Raw genomic sequence first — 25,210 nt, forward strand, 5'->3', positions numbered from 1 at the left:
CACTTGTTGAACACCCGTAAAACGCTTAGATCTTCACAGCACATGTGCTCTCGCCGACTGAGCACTGATGGAGTCCATGCGGTGTTCGCATGTCGAGTAAACTAACGAATAGCACGCATGTGACACATGAGCTACAAGGAGATATCCCGGGAGAAAAATAAGACAGCCTTATTCTGAGGACTGCACTAATAAGAAGTGCTTTCCAGAAACTAACATGGGTTGCTTGCTTGATGACATGCCACAGTCCCATGCGCAAGTGCGAGTTGGGAAAACAGTAACTACGTTGGAGATATTACTCTCTACAATAGCAGTACATATGTCACAACGGGTCAGCTGCCGCGAAGCGAGTGAGACATCGCAGCTTAATTCCTTCAGCGCGCACCAGCGCACCTGGGAAGAGAGAGGCCTCAGAGTTTTAACCGCAGCGCGGTGCGGCCGCTGATGAGAACCACTGTTTTGAAGACCTCTGCATTCAGGATGGTCTGCAAGTCAGCGGCTCAGTTTAAACATGCAGCTCAGTGTCACTGCAGCATTCAGCTGCTCGGCGCTTGCCACGCTCACAAAATCCCAGCTCAGTGCTGTTATTGCGTGGAACAGCGGACTGGTTTTCTCGCTGCGAGTCCAGCCGAGGACGGTCTGGCCGCCAGGACTCGTCAGACAGGCTTCACAGGGGCTCCAGACGCGCCAACGCTGACGACGCTGTGCACTGTGGCGCCGTTGTTGAGGCTCGAAGCACTCTTGAGGCTGCTCTGGAAGGTGAGCGAGGTGCTCGTGTGCGTGGTGGTGGTTGACTGGCGCAGCAGCCGGCGGCGACGCAGGCCCAGCAGGCGGCAGAAGGCGTCCCGGAACTTGGACGATATGGCGTTATACAGGATGGGGTTTATGGCCGAGTTGAGGTACAGCATGACGCGGCACACGTACAGCAGGCTGTAAAACACCTCCAGGCTCACCTGCACAACGATAGTCGGCCACAAATTTAGTTCCACAAAAGCGGTGCCTCACGCGTTCAATGCGCCACTTTCAGCGGCGGTAGCAGATGGCTACAAGATCAGCAAATGAGGCGTAATTAACTCTAGTGTATCCAGAAATTAAAGCACAAGAATTGCAGGCAAACTCGCATGTTTGTGGATAAGAAAAAAGCGGTTCATCAGAGGCCAGCGGATGCCGCAACCACCGCGCAGAAGGAAAAACAGAGAAGCAGAATTAACATATTTAGAAAAGACCACGTGAAAATCGTAATTAACAAAATTTCAGTCTTTTTTCGTGTTGTTTGGCACTTGAACTGCACAAGGAAAGACGCAATAAATTTTTAAAGAGTTCTTGGCTGAGGAGTATACCGGGACTTGGGACATCTCATTACAAAATTCTTAAGTAAATGCATGTTCGGTTGCGTAATCGGTACCATTGCACATTCAGGCTACTTGCGGCTTTTGAAAACTTTTTGTTTTATTTGAGCTCCAATAGTGGACAGAAAGCGGCCGTTAGTACACACCCTAGCTCTGTATTTGAAATGTTTGTAAATAGATGGGTTTGAACACACGTATGAAAAACTAGTCTTTCGCTCTTCACAGGCTATTCAGGTCACGAACACAGAATAGAAATGGTCCGAGCGCCAGTCGCGACGGAACATGTGGAAGGCGCCAGGGTGCCTGGTCAAGAGGCCATCCTAAAGAATCCATTCGTCATTTCTAATATTTGCCTTTAAGAACGGAGGAGGAAGATACGAGAGCAACAGAGAAAGTATTCCGGATAGCGATTTCTTTCCGGGCGTGAAGCCGCGCAGCCGTTAGGCACGCAGCGCTCGGCGGTTCGTTTTCTCTCCGCCGTTCTATAGTGTAATTGTAATTACATGCGCTTTATTTTTCTACTCTGTGTGCGTAGCACATAACGCGAAAAAAACACTGCAGACTGATACCAGCGTCAGGCTTGAGGCTGAATCCCCATTACAGCTATTGGAGACTTTAACGCACTGTCCAAAATTAATGCATGGGCACAAATGAACTGCTTTAAGGTTAACAGTAATAAAACGAAGGCTGTTTTACTTCACCGCCGCCATACATATGTGCATTTACTCCCTATTTTGTTAAATAACTCCGAAATTGAAGTGGTCAAAAACTTTAAACCACTGGACATACACTTCTCACACAACATGACATGGGATCATCACGTGAACTATATTATTAATAAACTATCTAGGACAACCGGCCTTTTGCGCCGACACTGCTACTTCTTCCCTGCGTCTGTTAACATACTCATATATAATTCTTTATTTCCTTCTTTATTAAGTTACGCGTTTCTTGTGTGGTCAACAACAACAGCTGGAAATATTAGTAAACTTTCCGTCTTACAAGAAAGAGCTTTACGCCTAGCCTGTAAAGTCCGTTATCGCTCTCAAACTGCAGGTTTATTCAAGAAACACCACATAATTTAGGTTTCATCCATGTATGACTACTAGCTATGTCGTTTGTATAAATTCTGTTGACTAAAAAGTATTGATGCCATAACAAGCTTAGCACAGCTAACGGAAAACTTCCCTATTTTTAATGTTCGCCATTCCGAATTGTGGTACGTCGCCAAATGTAGAACCAATTATGGACATCAAATGCTGAAATTTCTACTTCCCACACTTCTAAATCACGTATTAAAATAAACTAACATTGACATATCCGGTATATCACCAAAAGAACTGCGTGAAATGTTTGTATAATGATGCCATACACTGACCTTTTTTCTTTTCTTTTTCTCTTTTCCTGGTGCTTTCCTCTTTGTATGATGTTGCTTAACTCATGTATGTGTTTTGTCCAAGTGTACTTCCTTAGCCGCACGCTTCTATTCTGCCCGTGTGGTAGGGGGTGAGGGCTCCTCAAGCTGTTTCTCACAGCTTTTACCTGCCCTCTTCGTAACCTTTTTTTGTTGCGGAATAAATTTGATTTGATTTGATATGGACGCCACGCTGCGGCGGCGCCACGAACTATTCTAAAAGAGATCGGCAAGCGCTGAGCAGCGTCGCCTGCTCCGTTGCCGGAGTGGTTCGCCGCCACATTCACAAGGTATTCTCAGAGTTTTGCTGTAAAAATATTCCTTCGAAGTGATTTTACATGTCTTTGTACGCTGACGAGGTAGAAAAACCGCTAAGCGTCATTGCGTAAGCTTTCTAGGGCCAGAAATGCAACACAGAGACCATGGGAACGGGGTGTTTCCACGCTGAAGTGAAACGTATGCTGGGCTATGGCGGCACAGTTTTTCACAGGCGCCCAGCCTATATTTCTAAAAAGATGACTTGCCTGGAGCATAAGCACCTACGTAAATATGCGTTGCTATCGATTATGAAACATCACAGAGCACATATGACTAATGCGCAAATTTTGAGCGCGAAAAGGTTTTTGCCCGAATATCTGTGTAAATACAAGAATTTTCCGGCATGATATGTGGTGATACAGAGCTTTGCTATCCACGGAGAGTGGGGGCAGGTTGATATAATGATATCATTCTGATTTAATTTTATTCTGTTTCTTCCTGTGATTTAATTTCCCATGCCCTCGCTGCCGCTAGAATCAGTCAGACAGACTGGCGGAAAACACGAATAGAATTGAATGAAAGCATCGTATCATTGCGGCCTTACTAATTGCTGCTTTTCATGCGCTGCTTACGACCAAACTGAGAGTGCAAAACACGCTTAATTGCTTCGAGAAGACTGTGGCCGGGAAAACGCGAGCTCATTGTTGTCTCTTTCCACCTGTACGCACGACTATGCACCTGCCGTATTTTCCGGATTACAGTCCGCGGACAAAACATGTTCAGAACCTGAAATTTTGCGTGATGCGGAGTATCTGTGTGTGCGGACAATACATGACTTGGTTTTTAAGATCATCTGTCAGAGCCGCAGAAGCCTGCGTAACTGTAAAAGTAAGAATAAAAAACGTGGCCTGACTGCGCGTGCGACATTTTTGCACGCACGAAATCTGCTGCGATATACAATCACCTTTGATTTGCAAGCGAATGCTGCTGGCGATGGCTGCTTGTTAGTGCTTCGATTTGTGAGGGCATGCTTTGACGAATAATGCCAGGGGCAATGGCCTCAAAAAGAACAGAATTCACCGCAGCATTCAAGTTAAGTGCAGTCGAGTGTGGGCAAGCCCTAAAGTCGGACCGAGCAGCGGCGAAAAAATTTCAAGTCGGCGAAAAAAGCGCACGAATGCTGACTGCTTCCCCATCTGAGGGAAATGCCTGCGCGGAAGAAAGCACGGAGGTGGAGGACACTAGATTGGCCAAACCTGGAAGAAAAGCTGGCAGGGTGGGAAGGACAGCCGCGAAACGCGGCGACTGCGGTATCGACTGCGGAAATAATACTGGTTGCTTGTACTGTCGCTTCTGAAGGAGGCATCGAAAAATTCAAGGGTGGTTTGCCGTACTGTGCCATGTTTATGAAAATGAATCATCTTTGTGTTAGAAAGCACACGACTGGAAGTAAGAATGAGCCGGAAGTCTGCCACTGGAGGACTGAATTATAAGACTGGTACCCATTACATCGTACTACGTCATCATCATAATCATCAGCGTGATTACACCGACTGCAGGGCAAAGGCCTCTCCCCTGTCTCTCCAAGTAACCCTGTCCTTCGCCAGCTGCGCCCACCCTATGCCTGCAAACTTCATCTCATTCGCCCGCCTAACCTTCTGCCGCCTCCTGCTACGCTTGCCTTCTCTTGGAACCCAGTTCGTTACCCTTAAGGACCAGCGGTTATCTTGCCTTCGCATTACATGCCCTGCCCAAGCCCATTTCTTTCTCTTGATTTCGACTAGGATGCCATTAACACGCGTTTGTTCCCTCACCCACTCTGCCCTGCTTCCGGCCTCTTAACCTTACACCCATCATTTTTCGTTCCATGGCTCGCTGCGTTGTCCTTAACTTAAGCTGAACCCTTTTCGTTAGCCTTCACGTTTCCGCCCGGAAGGTGAGTACCGGTAAGATACAGCTGTTGTACACTTTTCTCTTGAGGGATATTGGTAACCTGCTATTCATGATCTGAGAGAACTTGCCATATGCGCTCCATCCCATTCTTATCCTAGTTATTTCCCTCTCATGATCCGGATCAGCTGTCACTACCTGCCCTAAGTAGATGTATTCATTTACCACTTCCAGCCCCTCGCTGCCAATTGTGAACCGCTGTTCCCTTGCTAGACTGTTGAACATTACTTGGGTTTTCTGCATGTTAATTTCTAGACCCACCTTTCTTCTCTGTCTGTGTAACTCATTCATCGTGATTTGCAGTTCACCTCCTGAGTGACTCAGCAAGGCAATGTCATCAGCGAATCACAGGTTAGGTTATTTAGGTATTCTCCATTTACTCTTATCCCCGATTGTTCCCAATTCAGGCCTCGGAATACCTCCTGTAAACAGGCGGTGGATAGCATTGGCGAGATCGTGCCTCCTTGCCTCGCCCTTCCTTATTGGAATTTTATTGCTTACTTTATGGAGGACTATGGTAGCTGTGCAGTTCCTATATATATCTTCCAGCATTTTGACATACGGCTCTTCTGCACACCCTGATTGCGCGATGCCTGTATGACTGCTGAGGTTTCCACTGAGTCAAATGCTTTCTCGTGATCAATGAAGGCTATATATAGGGATTGGTTAATTCTGCACATTTCTCTATCACTTGATTGATAGTGTGAATATGATCTATTGTGGAATATCCGTGACAAGCACCACACCAAGGACAAAGCGCGGGGTATTGGGTTTGGCTAAGCTTATTCCAAAGGAAAGGTGTTTCTTTCGTATTAGCCTCCAGACAATAGCTTCTGAATTGTCTAGTTTTTGTGTGTGCGTATGTGCTTGTGGGACGACTCTTCTTTCAAATCAAATGTATTCGCGGCGGTCGCTGTACGAGGCATTGATGAGGGTGAAGTAAGCGTGTATATACGCTTGAATTCTCGAATTAGACCATTTACTGCATCAGAAGGTTTACGGGGCCCATGTTATGTTATGGTGTTGGTGAATATTAGGTAGCTTGTTGAGTGAAATTCTCCCATGGCTAACGCGTAGAACACAAAGCAGCAGCTTTTACCTCGTATTATTTTAAATAATCAGCAACTTTATTGCTATTACAGGTGGAACGAACAATGTCAGCTGAAAAGCTTCGCAGCATGTAAGAATAAACTCCTGGAAGCGTAATTATGGCAACGTTGCAGCTCTAATGCGAAAGTGCTTTTTCTGCACTCTGACGACAGCGTGCGGTATTCGACATAACTGCAGTGGGAGCGAACGTTATGCGCCTCCCCTACTGGCCGTAGAAATGAAGCCCCTGAGTTAGCACGGACGTAGTCTCAATATTGCCCTCCCTGGAAGTGAGCCTTCGAAATGGCGCCATCATATTGCAAGTATATTATATTCTTTTATTTTTCTTTGACAGTCAACTACCTTACAATTAATGGTTTCCACATCTTTAATGATTCAAATTTTGAATGTTAATAATGTTACCCAGCGAGCAGACTAGTCTAACGAAGTCTACCTTTCGTGGACACCGCTTTTAATTGTCGGGCAACTGCTGAACCTTGAAAGATATGGAATGTGTTGATAGATACGGTTCAATCTTCCCATACATCGTGCTTTTAAAGTTGTTTTTTTTTTCCTGCGCTCACACCGAGTAGTTGAGAGTGCCACAGAAAACCAATCGGGCGCGTTTTTACAATAAATACCAGAAAAATACAAGCGTTCCGAGGAGGGGTATGCAGATATATTGTTTGCTATGGTGTAGTTTTATGTAATGCCAAAATTGCGTTCATAAACCACTTCCAACTGAAAAAATGTGCTTGTCCAAAATTTCTCGGTATGGTGAAGTAAAACGTGTTCCATGTGAAAGCCACGAATACTGCGCCAGTTTATTTTGGTCGGCATGTGCCAGATATGGTTTAACTCGTTGTGTGGGACACTACGAATCCAGCGAGGGCGATAATGAAACGAGAGGGTGGAACAAAATACCGGGCGAAAGCGCGTGTATGGCTACCTCGAAGCGCTCCCTTCTGTTGACGTTCCCTATAGACAGGAGCAACTATGGCAGGTAACTGGTTAAGGCGCAGTCAGATCTGCGTCGGCTTGCTCGTCATATTAAGTGACGTTCTAACTGTTCACATAATGCAGACGGGGGAAAAAAGTGATTCAGCTTGCAGCATTTCGGCGTAATCATTGCATGTGTACTGTTTTGTTAAGTGCAGACTTGGAACACTAATGCGGCCTGTTTGGAGTGGCACATTGTTTCGTAAATTTTGGATTACGGCCAGGTGAGACCAGTTGGGAAGACACATTTCTCGGCATACCCTACAAGTTTTACATTCAAAATATGCGCTAAAGTTAACGACGAATGTTAACTACTTAACAAATCAAGATGACTGCCAAGAAGCTTGTGCAGTCGAATCTTCGTACACAGCACGTCCTCATTTTTTTAAACCTCGTCACTGCTTAGATGAAGCAGCCCGTATTGTTCGGCAGAGCTGCCACTATTGGCCACAATAGCCGTTGCATTTCCTCAGTCGGTATGCGGTCGATCCCGCAGTTAGAACCAGCGTTTCGACGGAGGTGAGTGCGGAAACTCTCATGCACTCCCGTTTTGAAGCATTTTAAATAGACCATAGTGGACTAAATTGACACACTAAGCCGTCAGTGGTACCCGAAGCGGTACACCACTGCAGGTGCCACTGACGGCTTAGTGTGTATATTTAGTCCACAATGGGCTATTTGATTTTTCGGCGTATCTATCAGCGTGTATAGACACTGATCGATACGCCGAAAAATCAAGCTTTAAAATGCTGCTTTTATCTGTTCTTTTTTTTTTGGTGTTCACGGCGTAAAATAAAAGGCCCAAAAAGGCTTTGACTTCACATCACACGACTTTTGAGGCCGGCAATCATACACATGCCCATGACGTCCCAACCCCCTGAAGCCAAATGGTATCACGACACCAAAGGGCTGTCATAGTATCAAATAGTGAAAACGTCACGCCCGCATTAAGCGATGATGAGGCAGCTAGAGCGGTCACTTGTACGCTCTCTGGTGGCGAAAAGGCGCCGAATTTTGTTTCTATGGTTAGAAAACAGTGCATATGACTAGGACAAAGGCACAGAGTTGTATACATAAGGCGCTGGGGACTATACGTCTCCGCCCGTGTCATTTCCGCTATTCTGCAACCATGAACGACCAGCTATCTCACACTTGCAGCCTAGTAAGCTCCTTTTTGTGCCTGGTTTTAAGAGCAAAACGTCTTCGTCGCGATTGCAACTCCACAGCTGGTATGTTCATGTCGGGACAGGTTACGTAGAAGTGGCTTGCAAGGCTTTTGCCAGAGGACGTAGTTGTCAGTGGCGTCGCTTTTGGCCAAACTAGGCAGGCGTACGCACGTTCTCAGGTAAGCATCATCGGGCAGCGCAGATAAGCCGTTCCCACCCGAGAGGCGTACCTGTGCCTCGACGGGCCCCGGCGCGGCGATGATCCACAGGATGAAGACGCGGTAGGGCAACAGACACACGAAGAAGCTGACCACAACGGCGGCGAGCATGAGCACCACCTGTCGGCGAGCGCGTAGCTGCGCCTGTGCCGAGGGGGCGCTGCTGAGAGCGCGGTGGCGCACCAGTTGGCGCGCGATGCACGCGTACACGAGGAGCAGCACGAAGAAGGGCAGCACGAAGAGGAGCGCCATGCTGGCCAAGATGTAGAGCCGCCGCCAGGGCCGACCGAAGGACGTGCCGCACGAGGGCACCGCGCTGCCGTCGTAGTACTCGACCCAGCCGTACTGGGAGACGAACAGCATGGGGCTGGTCACCGCCAGCGCCAGCAACCAGATGGCACCGATGATGGCCAGCGCCCGCATCTTAGTGCAGGTGTAGCCGGCCTTCAGCGGCTGGCAGATGGCGTAATAGCGCTCGAAGCTGATAGCCAAGATAGTCAGGATGGAGACGTGCGCTACCACCAGCTCCAGGAACGGAATCATGCGGCCTGCGCAAAAAAACACCCTGAGACCTTTGCATGCCTTGAGGGTGCACCTTCAGCGCACCTTAGCAGCGTCAGAAAGCTCTTTCGAAGTGCATGCAGTAGAGATGCGCATAAAAATAAAATCAAGAGACTAAGCAGTAGCAGACTGTCGAAAACTCTACGCCGTGACTTAGTTATCAGCCCGGTGCAAGTGATGTCTACATTTTCTGACAACACAGGTTATCTCTTCCCACATTTTTTTTTTCAATCCAGTTCAAGATTATTTGCGTCTATACATGTACGGATGAGAGGAGTACAGACAAATCCAAACGAATTCGGCTTGACTAGACCTGTACTGTAATAGAGCAGCAAGATGGGCAAGTTGGTGCAGCCTCATGACTGAATAAACTGTTACTGCACAAAACAAAGACTAGGACTAGGTGTTTTTTTTGCGATTTAACTAGTTGCGAGTTTCAGTCTGTCCTTTTCAATTCGTGCGTAGTCCTAGTCTTTGTTGTGCGCAGTAACGGTTCATTCATTCATGGCCCTGTACTCCCTACAGAATTGGCCCTATATTCAATGAAGAGAATACAGAGGTACAGTGAGGGATAAACAGAAGAAAAGGCGCTGTTAAACATTGTAATACAAAAATGCATGCTGGTGAAAGAGAACACTGTAGAATACAGCAAAAATGAAGTTACAGAAAGATTATTTATGGTACAAAATAATATAAATGAAACAATACTGCCTCGCATAAGGAACAAGGAATTTACAAGTATAGCAACGAAAACTGGTTGAACATTCCATGGGGTCATTGAATACGGCAGTAGCACAAAGTAACACATGTAAAAAGGATGCGCAATAAGTTCGTTGAAAAGAATGCATCGTTTTCTATCGAGTTTCTTATGAGCAACAAAGATGGCTGTGCGTGGCGCAACATTTGATAACCGTAGTTAGAAGGTGCGTTAGGCACGTACCATGTTTCTCTGTGACATGTTCTGTAATTGTTTGAACTGGTTGTAAATAGCGATAATTGCTAAAAAATTTTGTTCTGTTTTTCGCATTAATGAGGCGTTTGAGTAAAATACTATATAGATGGCGGAGACCGGTTGTAAGTTAAGGGCGCTGGAAAGAGGCTGCGTATGTGGGTCAATTAGTAATAACACGCAACTGCTTTCTTATGCGGTAAAAAAATATTTGTGATGTTAGACAGCGTGCTCCAGACTAAATGGCAGCCAACTCTTCGAGTGGCCCTTTCAGAAACCGAACTGGCAGTCAGTAATAATATTGTTTTTCACAGAAAATAGTCATTCACAGTGTTATTCAGTTTTCTGGGCATTTTGAAAAAACAGGCAAAATGGTTATTGGTCTGTGATTAGAGAGGTTGTTTTAATCACCAGATTTCAAAAGGACTTTAATCCTTGCGAGCTGCATTAGCTCAGGAAATATGCCTTTTACAAAACAAGTTAGTCACATGTTCAAGTACTGGGCATATCTAAAACCAATTTTACGGCGCAGCTTTGCAGGTCAATATCGCAGATTTTACTGTTTCGCAGAGCGGAGAACATGAGATAAATTTCTTCGGCGCTATAGTTGGACGCAGGAATGTACTATCACGGTTCATTTCTTCATCACCAGGGCACGAAAGCGAAGACAGACGTAGGCGTGGTAAACCATTTCTTTCATTCCTCAGCTGTCAATCGAGCATCGAGCAGTTCGCGCGCAGTTTCCACTGCTGCTGAGCCCCCACTGGCTGCCGCCAAGAGCTCTCACAGAATTGAATCCGAGCAGTCAGCGGGCGTCGGGCTATTGCGGGACACAGTGTTGGTGCTCCTGCACCTATGCATTATAGCTGGTGCTAACCCGAAGCCTACTTTCTAGTATGTACGAGGTAAGCACGGGATGCTTTTTAGTGGAGCAGAGGAATATAAAATGGAAAATTCAGGAGTTCGAAACAGTGAACACGAATTGAAAAACGCGGAAACGCGTTGCGATGAGAGTTGACCGTGCCTCTCCAGATAACGTAACAGGCGGCAGATGCCATTGATTAAAGGCTAAAAGAACAAATAACGGAATAAACCTTTTACAAAACACGGCCCAGATTTATTTCAAGGATGTAGCGTGCCTTGCTCTACCAGAAATAAGCACTCATGCAACAAGAAAACGCACGATTCAAGAATCGCTCACCGCACTAGAGAGTTGAATGGCCGAACAAAAAAACAAACTTTTTTTAAAACGCACAGATCAAACCCTCTCATGCTGTATAAAAGAATCAGTGCACCTCAATACCATTCCATCTTAGTAACGATTCAGTGGCAGAGAATGTCATGTCCATACAGTTAAAGCACGTGGCATGAAATGCATTTGAACACACATAGCCGCAGCTGCGGCGAAAGCGAGGCGCTCAGTTAGGGGTCCCTACAACGACCGAAAATGTGCAATGGCTCAGATCGAGATTCAACAAAAAACGTTAGAGATCACTGCTGCTGCCCGCACTGGAGGATTGCGAAAGCATTGACGCCTTCTCGACACTTGTTGCCTCTCTTTGCCCCTCTTTGAGTCCATTGACGTTTGCTTGTAATTAATTCATTATTCTATGTCAATCAAACTTTTTGTTCGATTAATTATAACTCATCAAACACCTTTCAATTCATTTCAAACTTTATTTTCACTTCTTTGCGTATTTTCCCACTAATTTGTCGTCCACGGCTGTTTCCCCGTCCACTCACAATATCGACCTCCTCTCACAATATCGACGTTCACGCTATTTCGGCGCTTTTTTAAATTATTAGCTCTAATTAATTAACTATTAACCTTAAGGACCTCAAATGTTTTGTGCATCATACTCACATCGTCCTCTATAGATCACAACCATTTTTTTGATGCTATCTCTTCTGGGAACGTTACAACCGTTGCGGACACGTTTCGGGGACACGCTTTGATGACACGATATCGTCGACATAGCCTAGAAATGCTTTCGCATTAAAAATAACGACTTGGCGCTGATCTTTGCAGTGAGCGCACGACTGCTGCCGATATTTTAACGTAGCATTTCGGTACAAGCGCTAGACCAGAATTAATTTTTGCTGTAGTTGCAGTGGTCGTGCTCTTAGGTTCCAGTAATGAGCCAATATTTTTTAAATAGATTATAACAATTTAATAATTGCATGGTGAGTGTTATGCTGCATTTTTGAAACAAAAACACTGTTAAGCAAGTGTAAGTCACTCGGGTATACGCGTCCCCAGGAATCAAGGAAGTATGGCAAATTCGGCGCAACGTGTTTATGTGGAAGGTCTCTTCTTTTTTTATCGAAGGCATTCTTCCACATGAGTACACTGTTCCTAGGCAGACAATAAACAATAAATGCTACACTGCAGTTATTCCTTCCTTCATTCATCTCGTCTCTACGGGGTATTGCTGAATACTTGCAGAAGCAGACTTACAGCCCCCTATGGCTTGGATACGTTTCCTTGTGATTTTTGGTCATTCAAAAAGGTTCGGCGCGAAGACGAGTGATATCACATCGCCACAGAGATAAAGGACAACATGACAAGAAAGCTCACTTCCACCTGAAAACACGGCCACGGCTACTCTTTCCCCTTTTATTCCCTTATCTACACATTCAGAAGTTGGCCGAAAAGACGACTCAGCAGTATGCTTGGAATAGCCACAGAAACACTGCGTTAAGTGCGCGAGCTTCCACGGAGAGCTCTATAAAAGATACAGAGGCGCGATCACCAGGACTGATGCCTTTCTATGAAGTAAAATGTTAAGATATCTTTTAGGCTATAAGATATATTTTAGGCTATTTCTCATATATCATATCATCCACAGAAAAGCCCACACCCAGTGCATAGTACAGGCCGTTTAATCTGTAGCGCGGGCCTCTACGGCACCAGTGGACAACAACGAAACGATTGTAAGTGCCTGTGGGCATGGTGTTTTAGGCTACTCCTGCGCAACAACTGTTCTGTGCACTCTTTCGCGCTGTCCGTGGAGCGGACCCCGGGTTACAACATCGACGCTCCTATTATATCGGCAACGCCGCTCAGGGAGGTGGCTATGCATTATTAAGTCTCGAGATCCCAAATAGATGCGCCTTCCCCCGTGTTATTCGCCGAAAAGAAAAGACATATCGGGAACATACAGTATCGACAGTGTCCCTGGCGTGGACCTTGCCAGGATAGCATCGCTGCCACCGATGGAGGACGCGAAACGACCGAGCGAAGCTGCGATTATTTATAAAGGACCTCAGGGGGCAGTGGTCTGCAGCTCGACAGACGCCAGGAGTGCCAAAAAAGCATGGCATGCTGTGTTTCTGGATCAGCTTCATGCAAAAACCGGAAAAGAGAAAGAGCAAAAGTTTTACACAGTCCCCTTGATAACGCAAATCACAGTGCAAAAACCGTTGATGTGATTCGGCTAACAATTCCAACTCGCAGGAAACTGACGTTCAATCCAGCGTTCGGAAATCTTCTGTGTTCCGCCTCGTTCTTTTTTATATCTCCATTAATTACTTACCTTCGTTTGTGACCTCTAGTACTCATTTATTTGCAGATGACTGCGCAATTTACAGCAAAATAACCTTTCGTGATGACTCCTTAACTTTATTTCTGCATGATGCTAGCTATGGTTAATGAAGCTTAACACCAAAAAATGCGAGTTTTTCCGCGTATCCAAGTCATCTAACATCTTATCTGCTTACCACCTTAATGTTGTTTAGCTTCTGTACCTGCTTACAAATACCTCGGCGTTTACGTCACTAGAAATCTTACTTGCAACTTTCACATTGTGTGTCATTATACCGAACTATGCTAACCGAATGTTGGGATACTTACATAATATCTTAAAACACTCATTAGGAATGGCCCAGAACAATTCCGTTCGTTTCATCCTTTCATACTACAACAGAACCGCTCATGCAACCGCCATTAAATTCATCCTTAATCTTCCAGATCTTGCATTTTGTCGTAAACTGACTCGTCTTCGTTGCACAAAGTTTTTTAGCATCATTCAGTGCATGGCCAACTAATTTTATCTTTTCTATATATCCTCCCGAGAAGATTTTTGTCTCAAAGCGGGGATTCCGTTATGTAGAAAACATGCTTTCTTGAAGCTGTTTTCCCCCTCGAAAATACGAATTACGGATTCACCATCCTGCACAAATTGCAACAGTTGAATGCTGTAGTCACTTTTAGATATTAACATTGTATGAGGAGGAGTCTAACCGTATTTTCATCAATAACTGCTTGTGCATTGATTACTTTCCATTTGAACTCTAGCCATTCCCCCGTCTAATTTCAATGGCTCTGGGGTAATAAATATAATAATAAAACATAATAATAAATATAATAATAATGATGTAATAAAAAATGCGCCAGTAGAGGCCCACTGGAGGCATATTTGCGGCCTCATAGAAACCATTGTTTTCCTAAGAACCCAACTTGCAAGAAAAACAAAGTGGGAAAACTGCACGCAAAGTTTTAAACAGACCATGGTTGATTTGTATGGGGCAACGTGTCCAAAGAAGTGCGCAGAATCATGGTTTGGACCTTTTTCGTCCACACGGCGCTGTTCAGCAACAACGGCACTAAGCTTGTGTGTTTTTTGTTTTTTGAAGCGATGTTTATTGCCTTACGGCATAAAAACTATGAAGTGAGACAAGAGTAAGATGCTTAAATAAATGAAAAAAGGTGGGCTGATCTGATGAAATCAAGAAGGGAACGATGATAAGGACCCTGTGTCCAAGCAATATAGGAATCCGGATTGTCCGGTGAGAGACCCACTGCCACCAGGTGCCGAATTCTCGCCGGCTTCAGCGCCGGGCAGTCCCACAACAGGTGGTGGATATCCGCCTCGCAGTCTCTGATCTTGCAGACTGGAAACCTGGGGCGGGGATATAAATTTCTGAAGGGCGGCCACTTGCGTGTCACAGCTGGAGTTAGGGCAACCCCGACCCGTATCCTCCGAAGCGCAACCTCCACTGCACGGGTAAGACCACGGGGGAGGGTTAGCGCACACAGAGGGATTAGATCACGTGCGCACCGCCGGAGGTGTTCCTTTCTTGTTAAAAGGAGGGTGGTGTCATCCAGAGTGAGGACTCGAGGCAAAGACGAGGTTGGGGTCGAAAGGCGGGTCGCAGAATCTGAGCGGCTTTGTGCGCTCAGGACGTCTCGCGGGACCCACTCAATACGGATTTGCTGCGGGATGCGTGCCGCTACACGATGGATGTCTTTGCAGATTTCTGAGGTGAGACTGACTTGTCGTAGTAGGCGTGTGACGTGAAGGGCGTTGGTGCGAATGACAATGCGGGCCGTGGGTAGCATGGGAACGGCGGCCACAGAGCAAAGTGCCTCTTGAACCGCAATCATCTCCGCACAGAAGGAGGAAGGAGGCTCTGAGAGGCGGAACCTTGACGTTTTGTTCAGAGCAGGCTTGCAAGGACAGTAAACTGCCGTTGTTGTTTCGCAGGCCTGGATGCTTGCGTCAACGTACATAACGATGAAGCCACGCGGCAGATTGGCGTCTTGCTTTGTGATTGGGTCGCGGAACGACGATGCCGCGCGGGTAGATGATGGCCGGCATAGATCAGTTGGCTTGATTTCGCTTAGCTGCACAAAAGCCAGGGAGGAAGAACTGGCGGGGGCGGCTGTAGAATGGAGTGTGATGAAGAATATGCCCTGAGTGCACACGCTGTGTGTGTAAGGCTTGACTTTAGGCGGCGAGCATCGTGTCGTTGCTGCACCAGCTCATCTAGCGTATTCAGCTGCGCATGTTCTTGGAGTGCCACGATCGGGGTAATGCGTGGAAGGCAAGTGATGACCCTCATTGCTTCTCGATTAACAGCTTCTAGACGATCCCATTGAGCCCTCGTCAAATGCTGGAATTGGGCTTGGTAAACGAGGCGCGGTTGCACAACCGCCCGCACCAACTGTCGTTCAACATGAGAGCGGGCTCCGCCTGCTTTAGGAGCAATGCGTCTAATTAGACCCAAAGCCTGAATTGCTTGCTTTTTAGCCCGAGAAAGCCAAGCAGTACCTATTCCTGACTCGTGTATTGTCAAGCCCAAGATTTTTACGGTCGAACTTTCTTGAATTGGAGTTCCGGATAGATGGAGACGAATTGGTGTTGCAGCCAGTTTACGGCACCCCCAGCAGTTGGCGACTGACACGAACGTGGTTTTGTTCACTGAAAGCTGCAGACCAATTGAAGAAGCAAAACTCGACGTAATATCTATGGCTGATTGCAGGCCTGCTGCTTGAGTCATCAGGTCGTTGTGAGTGCTCCACACCGTTATGTCATCAGCATACAATAAGAACTTAGCCTCAGGGACATCATGTAAGCGCCAAGCAAGAGGCATAAAAGCAATATTAAATTATGTTGGCGATAACACCGATCCCTGGGGAACGCCGCGAAAAGACACAAATGATCCGACGGCCTCACCACTGAGGCGTATGGCAAAGTGTCGGCCTTCAAGGAACGATTTCACAAAATTGCGCACTCAAACGGGGAAATGCAGCATGTCAAGCGATTCCTGGATGGCAGCATGGCTGATATTATCGTACGGCTTTTCAACGTACATGGCCAGTACAGTACGTACAGTGCGGCTGCGATTTGAGGTCAGAACTGCTGACGACAAGACAGCCAGTCCATCTTCTGTACCTATGGACGTACGAAAACAAATTTGGGCGGGATGGTAGAAACGATGGTGCTCAAGCCACCACGACAGTCATGTGGCAAGCATTTCTTCAGTAAGCTTGCATAATGTTGGCGTAAGCGATATAGGCCAGAAATTTCCGAGGTCTGTCGGCGGCTTCCCCGGCTTTGATATGGGGATCACAATAGCCGATTTCCAGGTTTCTGGTAAGACGCCTGCTATCCATACCTTGTTAATGGTGGCGAGGAGTTGAGGCAGTACAGCGGAGCATAAGTTCTTGTAAACTCCGTACGGGATGGAGCCTGGACCGGGCGCCGTCTTCCGACGGGCCTCGTCTATTGCTGAAAGCAACTCGGGCATTGAAAACGGCTTGCAATTCCCTCGGCGTCGGCTGTAGATGGGAGCTTATCGACATATGATGGAATGAAAGCCAAGGGGGCTCCTATGACCTTTGGAGGCGACACATAATACTTGGGGGAAAAACTTCCGCGCTGCCTCTCTGGCGAAATCATCCGGAGCTAAGTTAGCTGCGAAGCATTTTGTGGCCGCTGCGTCAGGACGATGGGAACCATGTTCCATTGCATGAAACGTTCGCCAGAGAGCAGCATTCGATGACTTTGTCGAAAACTGCTCACACCACTCATGCCACTGCCGTCGCGAGAGATAGCGTGCATATCTGCGAGCCTTGGCAGTAAGGCAATTCAGCCCTGTCCGTGCTTGCGCAGAAGTCGGATCTCGGGAAGCTGCCATCTCCGCTTGTCGGCGAGCAGCCCACAGGCTAAGCAGACCGACATCCGGCGCCGGGCGATTCACGTCCGTCCAGGTGACAGCAGTAGCCTTATTCAGCGCAGTTTGTATGCAGTCCACAAGTAGTATAGATGATTTCAGAGAGAAATCTTCGATGGTGGTGCGAAACGTGTCCCAATTGACCACAGAACACCTACGGCGTAATCGGCGGACTCTTGATGGATGGAGACCGATGATGATAAGATGGTGGTCACTACCCTAGCAGTCTGGCTCCAGGTGCTACGATAGAGTCCCGGGTCCTGACCACCACGTAAGGTCCGGAGCTTATGTTGGACTGCGGGCATGGCGCACTGTCCGCGTTGCTGAATCTGGATGGTTGAGTAAAACAAACAGCGCATCCGTGAATGCGTCCCGCACACTCCTACCACGGGGGCTTGATGTGGGGTACCCCTAGTCCGGATGAGGGGCGTTAAAGTCACCACCGACTAAAACAGGCCACCCTGGGTGCTGTCATCGCAGAGTTAATAACCACCCCAGATTAATGCGGGAGGGAGCTCCACCGGCGGGTCTTACATAGTATGACACGACCACAACAGTTGCCTTGGAAAGCTTCACATCCACTGCGACTACCTCTTGATATGAGGTGCACCAGTTTTCTAGAGAGAGGCGAACTTGAGGAAAACGCGCTTCAACGTACACCGCCGCCTTTCCCGGAGGGGCAGCAGTGTGCACACGACGGTCGTTCATTGAAAGATGCATGTATCCATTAAAGCCCGGAATGGATGACAAAGCATTGGTCTCCTGCAGTAGCAAGGCCCACACCTGGAGCTTGTTCACGCGAAGTCGAGATTTGAGCTCTCCCAGCTTTGTGGAGAGGCCTCTGCAGTTCCATTGGAGCACACCACAACAACGTGTACTCGCCATTTTCGATTAGGCTTCCAAGCGTTGCAATAGAACTGATGTCAGGTTAGATAACTGGTTTATCATAAATTGGAGGAGGGATGTTGTTGAGTTATCCTGCAGTGCTGCAAAAGACCTGGTAGAGTCTGCGAAAAACGCATGAGGGCTGGACGTAGTAGAAGGCGCTGCAGCATTGATTGGCGTGGACAGGGATTCCGCTGGTTGTCTACGACGAGCAAGCAGTTCACGGCGTTGCCGTAGCTTAGAGACCTTGGCTAAAAGGCGTGCAATTTGGTCGTCAACTGCAGCCATGTCCTCACGAAGCGGTTCCAGTATGCTGTGCTTTTGTGTAGCTTGAAGGCGACGGCAAGCTTGTGGTTCTTGGCAGTTTTTGACAACTCAATGTATGTGCTCATGCTGGGGACAAGCATGCCGTCCTGGTTTTCTCTGTGCTCCTGGTCGTTTGCGAGCAGTGTGTAGCTTTTCCTGCAACTTATTTATGCCCTTTGGGTCAAGGCCGTTTCCTAAACAGCCAGGGCTGCCGCTGCTTTAGCTGTTTTCGCATTACACCAGGCCGTATCCTTCTTGAAGCGCCAGCTTCATAAAGAGAGAAAGCGGCCTTCCTTTCCATGCAGGGCACAAAAAAAGAAGGCATTGTTTGAGATGCTAACAACTTCACAAAACGATATCCACTCAGGATTTTCTGCGTACTTCCGCATGGCTCACTTTAGTTCAGAAGAGCTGCCTTCCGTTCGAAGGCAGCATGGGTGACATCCCCCGCGGAGAGTTCTAAAGGGTCCGTCCTTGAGGCGGAACCGCATGCCAGTAAGGCTGCGGCATGTCCTTATTGCTGAACAAAAAAAAATAAAGCGAACAGGTAGATAGCGCCAGCCCTACAGGGAGCCCCTAGTTACGACGCTGGCATCTCAGCTTAGAGAAGCGATGGCCTTTCCGTTTGTAGAGTGTCTCGAGAGCCTCATTTTTCATTAATATCGTTTCCTGAGGATAGAAGGACATACATTCGAAGAGGCAAGGCTATCGGAAGACATAAGCAAAGACAGTGGCGGAAAAACTTGGTGGCGGGAAAAAAACTTTGATCACGTGCTGTCGTTCGCACCAGCCGCTGCTCGAGTTCCGCTTGTCCAGCCAAGGAGGATTCGCTATTTCTCAAACTCCACGTTTTTCATCTTTTTTAGCAGCACGTGTCCAGTCGCGCTATTCTGAAAAGGAAACGTGTGCATCAGAAAGAGCAAAGAGCTACCTTTCTAGCACGGGGCCGGACGCCGCGCTAAGCCAATTCCTAGTCCAGCGCGCTCCGTTGACCGGAAGCGGCCAGCGTCCTTCACCATGTCTCAATGAAGCCTGAATTTCTCGCGTTGTGAATCACGGACGAATATTGTGCAAATATTTTAGTTATTTCTTTTATTTATTTATTTATTTATTTACTTACTTATTTATTCAGGATACCTTCAAGGGCCCTCAGTTCCAGGGTTTTTACATGAGGGGTAAAACACAAATACATTTGAGGAAATACAAAAAGCCAAGCATAAATGGAGATAAACTCCACAAAACAAATAAAAGTGCAAGCATAATAATAAAAGGAAATAAGAATAGATATCTTGGAAAGAAACAAGAAATGATAAGCATCAAGAGCGAAAAAAAGGCATGAAATGATACATGAAACGACAAAAATAAAAATACAAATAAGGACAGTGATTAAAAAACGCCAAGAAGAAATATTATACCTCAATGGCTCAACGGTTGTAGAGCGCCTTACAGGCCGAGCAATATGGTTTCGAAGCAAAAATAAAAAACAACCTACTTGGCAATGAATGAACGAAAAAGCTCTTGTAATTTAAATAACTTATCTTCGGTTGCAATGTGTGAAGGTAAGTCGTCCTAATCTCTGATAGCGCGGGGAATGAATGATAAGTGTATGACCGAGATGACGGGTTTAACTTTGCATGTATGGTCATGACGCGGATGAATGGCAGTTGTGGGCTCAAAAAAAAATCCCCACGAAGAAGTGGATGATGATACAACTTATGAAGGAATGTTAAGCGGGCTATCTTGCTGCGGTTCACTAAGCCTTCAAACTGGGCGCGGTTTTTTAGTCGCGTCCCATTGGAGTAGCACCAATAATCAGAAGATCAGCACGGTTTTGCAAGGCTTCGATGTTATTAAGTACGCTTGGTCAGGATCCCAAATAGCTCGCGCAAATTCAAGTTTCGGACGTATTAGCGTTACGTATGCAAGTCTTTTAACGTCAATGGGGAACTTGCGCTGAAGTTTGCGGTGCTGATTGCAGCGCCATAACACACTGTCTAGCGAGAAGAGCAAGCAGCTTTGGGTAGTACTCTTAGTACTTTTCCGCGCCACCTTCAGACGCCCCGGCCGCGGCGGTCGAATTTCGATGCAGGCGAAATTCTAGAGGCCCGTGTACTGTACGATGTCAGTGCACGTTAAAGAACTCCAGGTGGTCGAAATTTCCGGAGACCTTCACTACGGCTTCTCTCATAGCCTGAGTCGCTTTGGGACGTTAAACCCCCATAAAACCAAACCAAACCTTCAGACGCTTATTGGCGTGAGCCTCCGCGCTCTGTCGAAGGCGCGCGTGCCGTGCGTCAGCTATTTGGGCTACGCCGAGAGAAGCTAGGCAATGAATGCTGTCAGCAAAACGCCGGTATCTAATCGCGCAGAATTTGTTGTCGGGTTTGCTGCGGCCCAAGCGGCTGACGAAAGCAGTTTTGAGTCACCGAATGGAACAATTGCAGTGCCACCTTGGCAGCGCAGGTTCCCCATAGGGGCCTGTTTAAGGGCATGCTTTAAGAAGTCCAGCGAGCGGTTAGCAGAAGCCAGAGTTAGATTAATGTGTTGGTTCCATAACAAATCTGACTGACGGAGAGTGCCAACGTACTTATTTAAGGTAGTAATTCCAAGGCCAGTGTTATTAAGGGAATTACTGGTGGATATGCGGGAGCGGCGGGTGAAAGACATCAGTTGTGGTTTGGATACATTGACGGACATTAACCATGAAGAACACCCACTGTATAAGAAAGGCATTCTAGCAGAGCTTTTTGCTGTGGTAGTTTCTCTGACATAAGTGAAGCGGTGCGAGTTAAAGTGCGCGAAGGCGAAACGAAGGGACAGGAAAGAGCGCTGAACACAACGAAGGGCCCACTGTATACGAAAGGCATTTCGCCCTCGGGCACCTTCATTCGCGCTGCTTTACTCATGTTAGAACGGACCAACTGGCCCAGCAAAAAGTTCAGCAGAAACCAGGCGGCCCGTGTTCCGCTCGTGGTCTCGACAGCAATGTGCCTTTTCCTGCACTGGCTCGTGGGAGTGAAGGTATCGAACTTTTCTTCCCTGCAAAAAAGGCTTATGCCCTATTTTTCCATGTTCTGGAGGATTAAATTCATGCGCACAATTCATAGCGCTGGCTCTGACGGTTTCAGCGAGGAAGCTTCACATCTCAAGTATCCATGCTTCCTTTCTGAAAAGAACCATGCCCGGTACTGAAAAGAGGGGGTCCACAATTTTGGGAAGTTTTCTTCGCTCTTGTTGATGAAATAAAAGGCCGCTGTCAAGTAAATTATTCTTTTACGATGCATATACCAATTCTCCTGCAGCATGACAGGGTTGTTTTTTTAGCTGCATCTTCTGGCAGCAGCTATGATAGAAATTCAGCGGTATAATACACGCAAATGAATATGCATTCCTCCTTTAAAGCCTGCATTGTGTCAGACGGGTTTAGCATCATGTTTAAAAAAGTAAATGCACGTTAAAGCGCGATCGTGAACTTCATAAGGGATTGTTGTTTCCTGAAATAATTAAGACGCCCATTCAGGTGATAAAGAATATTCCGTATTAGGCAATAGCCGGTAAAAGCTTGCAAGCACGTATAGCAAACACTACCTTTGTGACAGTGAGAGGCTGTCAGGAACATTGAATGTTCAAGAAGCTGTGTTCCAAACGGCTGCCAAAGGGACGCATTTCTCGTGGTGATTAGCATACAAAAGGCCTTCTTGACAGCCAAGAACCTCACAAACACCTTCACCACCAAGGCTTTATATGTAACCCGATATGTAAATTGGAAGATAATCAAATCGCTTCTTAAAGATGGCTGCATGTCCTTGTCAAGACAGGTTTTCGAGCGGCTTTTACCATACATAGTCTTGTTTGAAAAAAAAAATCCAACGAAAATTAAATGATTCAGTCAGTGTTTATTAAACGCGCCCATAACAATCATGGGACCTGAACACTGAAAGACAGAGCCGAATAAAAAGTACCAAAAACTTGCATCGCCGTCGTCACGAGCCGCTTCATTTCGAGATGAAGAAAAGTTCGCTGCTTTTGCTGCTCGGCATGCAGATTCGTTCGCCCGCTCCTCTTCTGATGAGAGTGCACCGCCAAATTTGTTTTCGCCTTCGGACCCACGTCATCAAGTTATTTATTTATTGCACTCCTCAAATGGCTTTTATAGGGGTAGTAAAAGAATCGGAAATGACTGACGCTGGGTTGAAATCATACTCTCGATAGAATTTTTAAAATGGGCAGTGCTGCTATGATGGCTGTAATGGCAGGCGGGCCGTTCCAGTCGATTTTGGTCTTGACAAAGAAAGAATGCCAGTGCGCAGTGGTAGGTGGCGAGGAGGATAATGAACATGACTGGCGCGAAGAGAGGCGTGTGAGCTGGTTTAAAATCTGCGAGAGTTAAGTAACAAAATTTCTGAAAAAGGCTCATTATGTAGATTCTGCGTCGTATATTGATACGGGAATAAAAGAAGAGGCGGAGAGCGAGCGCGAGCGGCGAGCGCGCGGCTCTAGCACGAGGGAGATACAACGAGAAAGCTTGGCCGCCGCCGGTCGCGCTTCGCCGGCTCTCCTCCGTACTGCTGCTATATTTCTCTGGGCGGGCCCGTGGCCACCCCGTGGCATCCCACACCGTAACATTTTGGTGGCAGCGGTGGGATCATGCCGCTCACCCGCTCCCAGAATCAAGCACCCGACGTGCCAGACGACAGGAGTCCACCACCAGCCGATAGCGCCGACGACGCGGCGGCCGGCGCCGCTAGACCTAGGCGCTCGGAGAGGCTCGGAGAGGCTCGGCTCTTCGCAGCAGCCGGACGCCGGTGTTGAGCGCCTCCTGGATACAGTCACCCAACGGATGGACGCATGGGAGGCCTGTCTGACTGCCCAGGCTGGGGAGATGGAAGCTCTCCGGCGCGAACTCCGTCGCCTGGTGCCAGCCGAGCCGAGCACAGGTCAGGTGCCTTTGGGCGTCCCCGCCGCCGCTGTTTACGGCTCTGCCGTCGTTGGGCCTGCGGTCGTGGCCGCCAATGGCGTGCTCGGCGCGGGTGCATCCTCGCCGCAGTGTTCGTTGGACGTTGTGGAATTGCCCGCATTTGACGGCACCATCTCGTGGGATGCTTACCGCATCCAGCTGGACGGTATTGCGGCGGCGAGAGGCTGGGACTAGCAAATGAAGGCATGGATGCTCGTTGCAAAACTGAGGGGCCGCGCCACCGAGCTGCTGCAGAACGTGCCGCCCGACCAGCTGGGCTCTTACACTGTTCTGGCGGGCCTCCTCGCCGACCACTATGGTGCCTCAGGTCAACCCCGTGTGCAGTACCACCGCCTGCGAGCCCGCCGTCAAGAGCCCGGGGAGACGTACCAGGACCTCGCCGCCGCCATTGAGCGCCTGGCTCTGCAGTCGCTGCCGGGAGCGCCTCAGAACGCCGTGGCCCTGGTCGGCACCGAGGCGTTTGTCGACGCCATCCGACTCCCCGAGGTGCAGCGCTTGGTCCGCTCTGGCCGTCCTGATTCCGTCCGCGCCGCCATGGCGCTCGCCATCGAGGCGGAATTGACTTTGCTGGCCACGCGGGGGTCGCCACCGTCTGCCGAGCGCAGCGTCCGGGTGCAGGCTCCTCGGTCCGCAGCCCCAACTGCGGCCTCTATCCGACGCCTGCGTAACGACGTCCGCATGACCTGCTTCCGCTGCGGCCTGCGGGGACACTACGCGAGGGACTGTGCCGGCCCTCCAACGTCGGGAAACGATTTGGCGGAACTCCGGGGGAAGTCCGTCCCCACACTCCTTCGTTCTCCGCGTCCCCTCCTTTCGTCGGCTCCGATTACCACTGATGCTCCTTACGTGCTCGTCGACGTCGCCCTGCTTGACCGGCACGTAAAGGCCTTGGTTGACACTGGAGCGGCTGTCAATGTACTGCACAAATCGTTTGTTGCTAACGCGCCCCACCTGCTTCTGCCAGCCGCCAAAACCCGGCTCTTAGCTTTTAACGGCATCCCTGTGGAGCAAGTCGGACGTGTCGTCGTCAACCTGACAGCACTCGGAAATACCATCTCCACCGAGTTTGTTGTCGCAGACAGCCCTATTTGGCCAGTGGTCCTCGGGTGCGGGTGGTGCCAGCAAGCCGGAGTCGTCCTTAATTTTACTAGAACCAAACCACGGGCGAGCCGAACTCTCTGTGGGCCGGGCTGGCTTAGCCGGGTTTCCAGCCTCGGTGTCGCCCTGTGGCAGTCCCTGGTGTCGGCGACCAAGCGTGCCTCAGCATCTCTGCGTGACCTCGCGACGAAGTGGCCGTGTCGAGTCAAGCCGTTCGACGTCACTACCGTGACTGTGGCGTTCGCCGTGACCCTGCCACCGGGTGCGGCAACGTGGGTGTATGCCAAGCTTGACAGTCCGGTCACAGCAGACGTGCTGTTCGAACCCATCCGGTGTTCAGCTCCAGCCCGTCAGATGACCTCCCCTCGAAGCCTTCTGCCTGTGCTCAAAGGAGAGGCCCACGTATTTATACTCAAGATCGGCAGCGTACCTCTCGCGCTGACTCCCGGCACGCAATTGGGTACAGCCTCAGTTTTGGACCCCGGGTCACCAGTGGCGTCTCTGCAACCTGAAGCCCCGCCTTGCCACCCTCCAG

At 48.3% G+C, this 25,210-nt stretch overlaps 1 protein-coding gene across 1 annotated transcript in view; it reads right to left on the reverse strand.

Annotated features, from left to right (window-relative positions):
- Positions 1-545: 545 nt before the first annotated feature.
- The window catches only part of ETHR (ecdysis triggering hormone receptor), a 244,132-nt gene continuing 219,467 nt past the window's right edge, over positions 546-25,210 (reverse strand). Inside the window, exons 2-3 of the mRNA XM_077643638.1 lie at positions 8,453-8,988; positions 546-950 (exon numbers count right to left, since the gene is read on the reverse strand). Of these exons, the coding sequence (XP_077499764.1) occupies positions 654-950; positions 8,453-8,988 (833 nt within the window). The 3' untranslated portion in view covers positions 546-653. The remainder of the gene's footprint in view (positions 951-8,452; positions 8,989-25,210) is intronic.

This window comes from Amblyomma americanum, chromosome 1 (assembly GCF_052857255.1).
Source record: "Amblyomma americanum isolate KBUSLIRL-KWMA chromosome 1, ASM5285725v1, whole genome shotgun sequence".
NCBI lineage: Eukaryota > Metazoa > Arthropoda > Arachnida > Ixodida > Ixodidae > Amblyomma > Amblyomma americanum.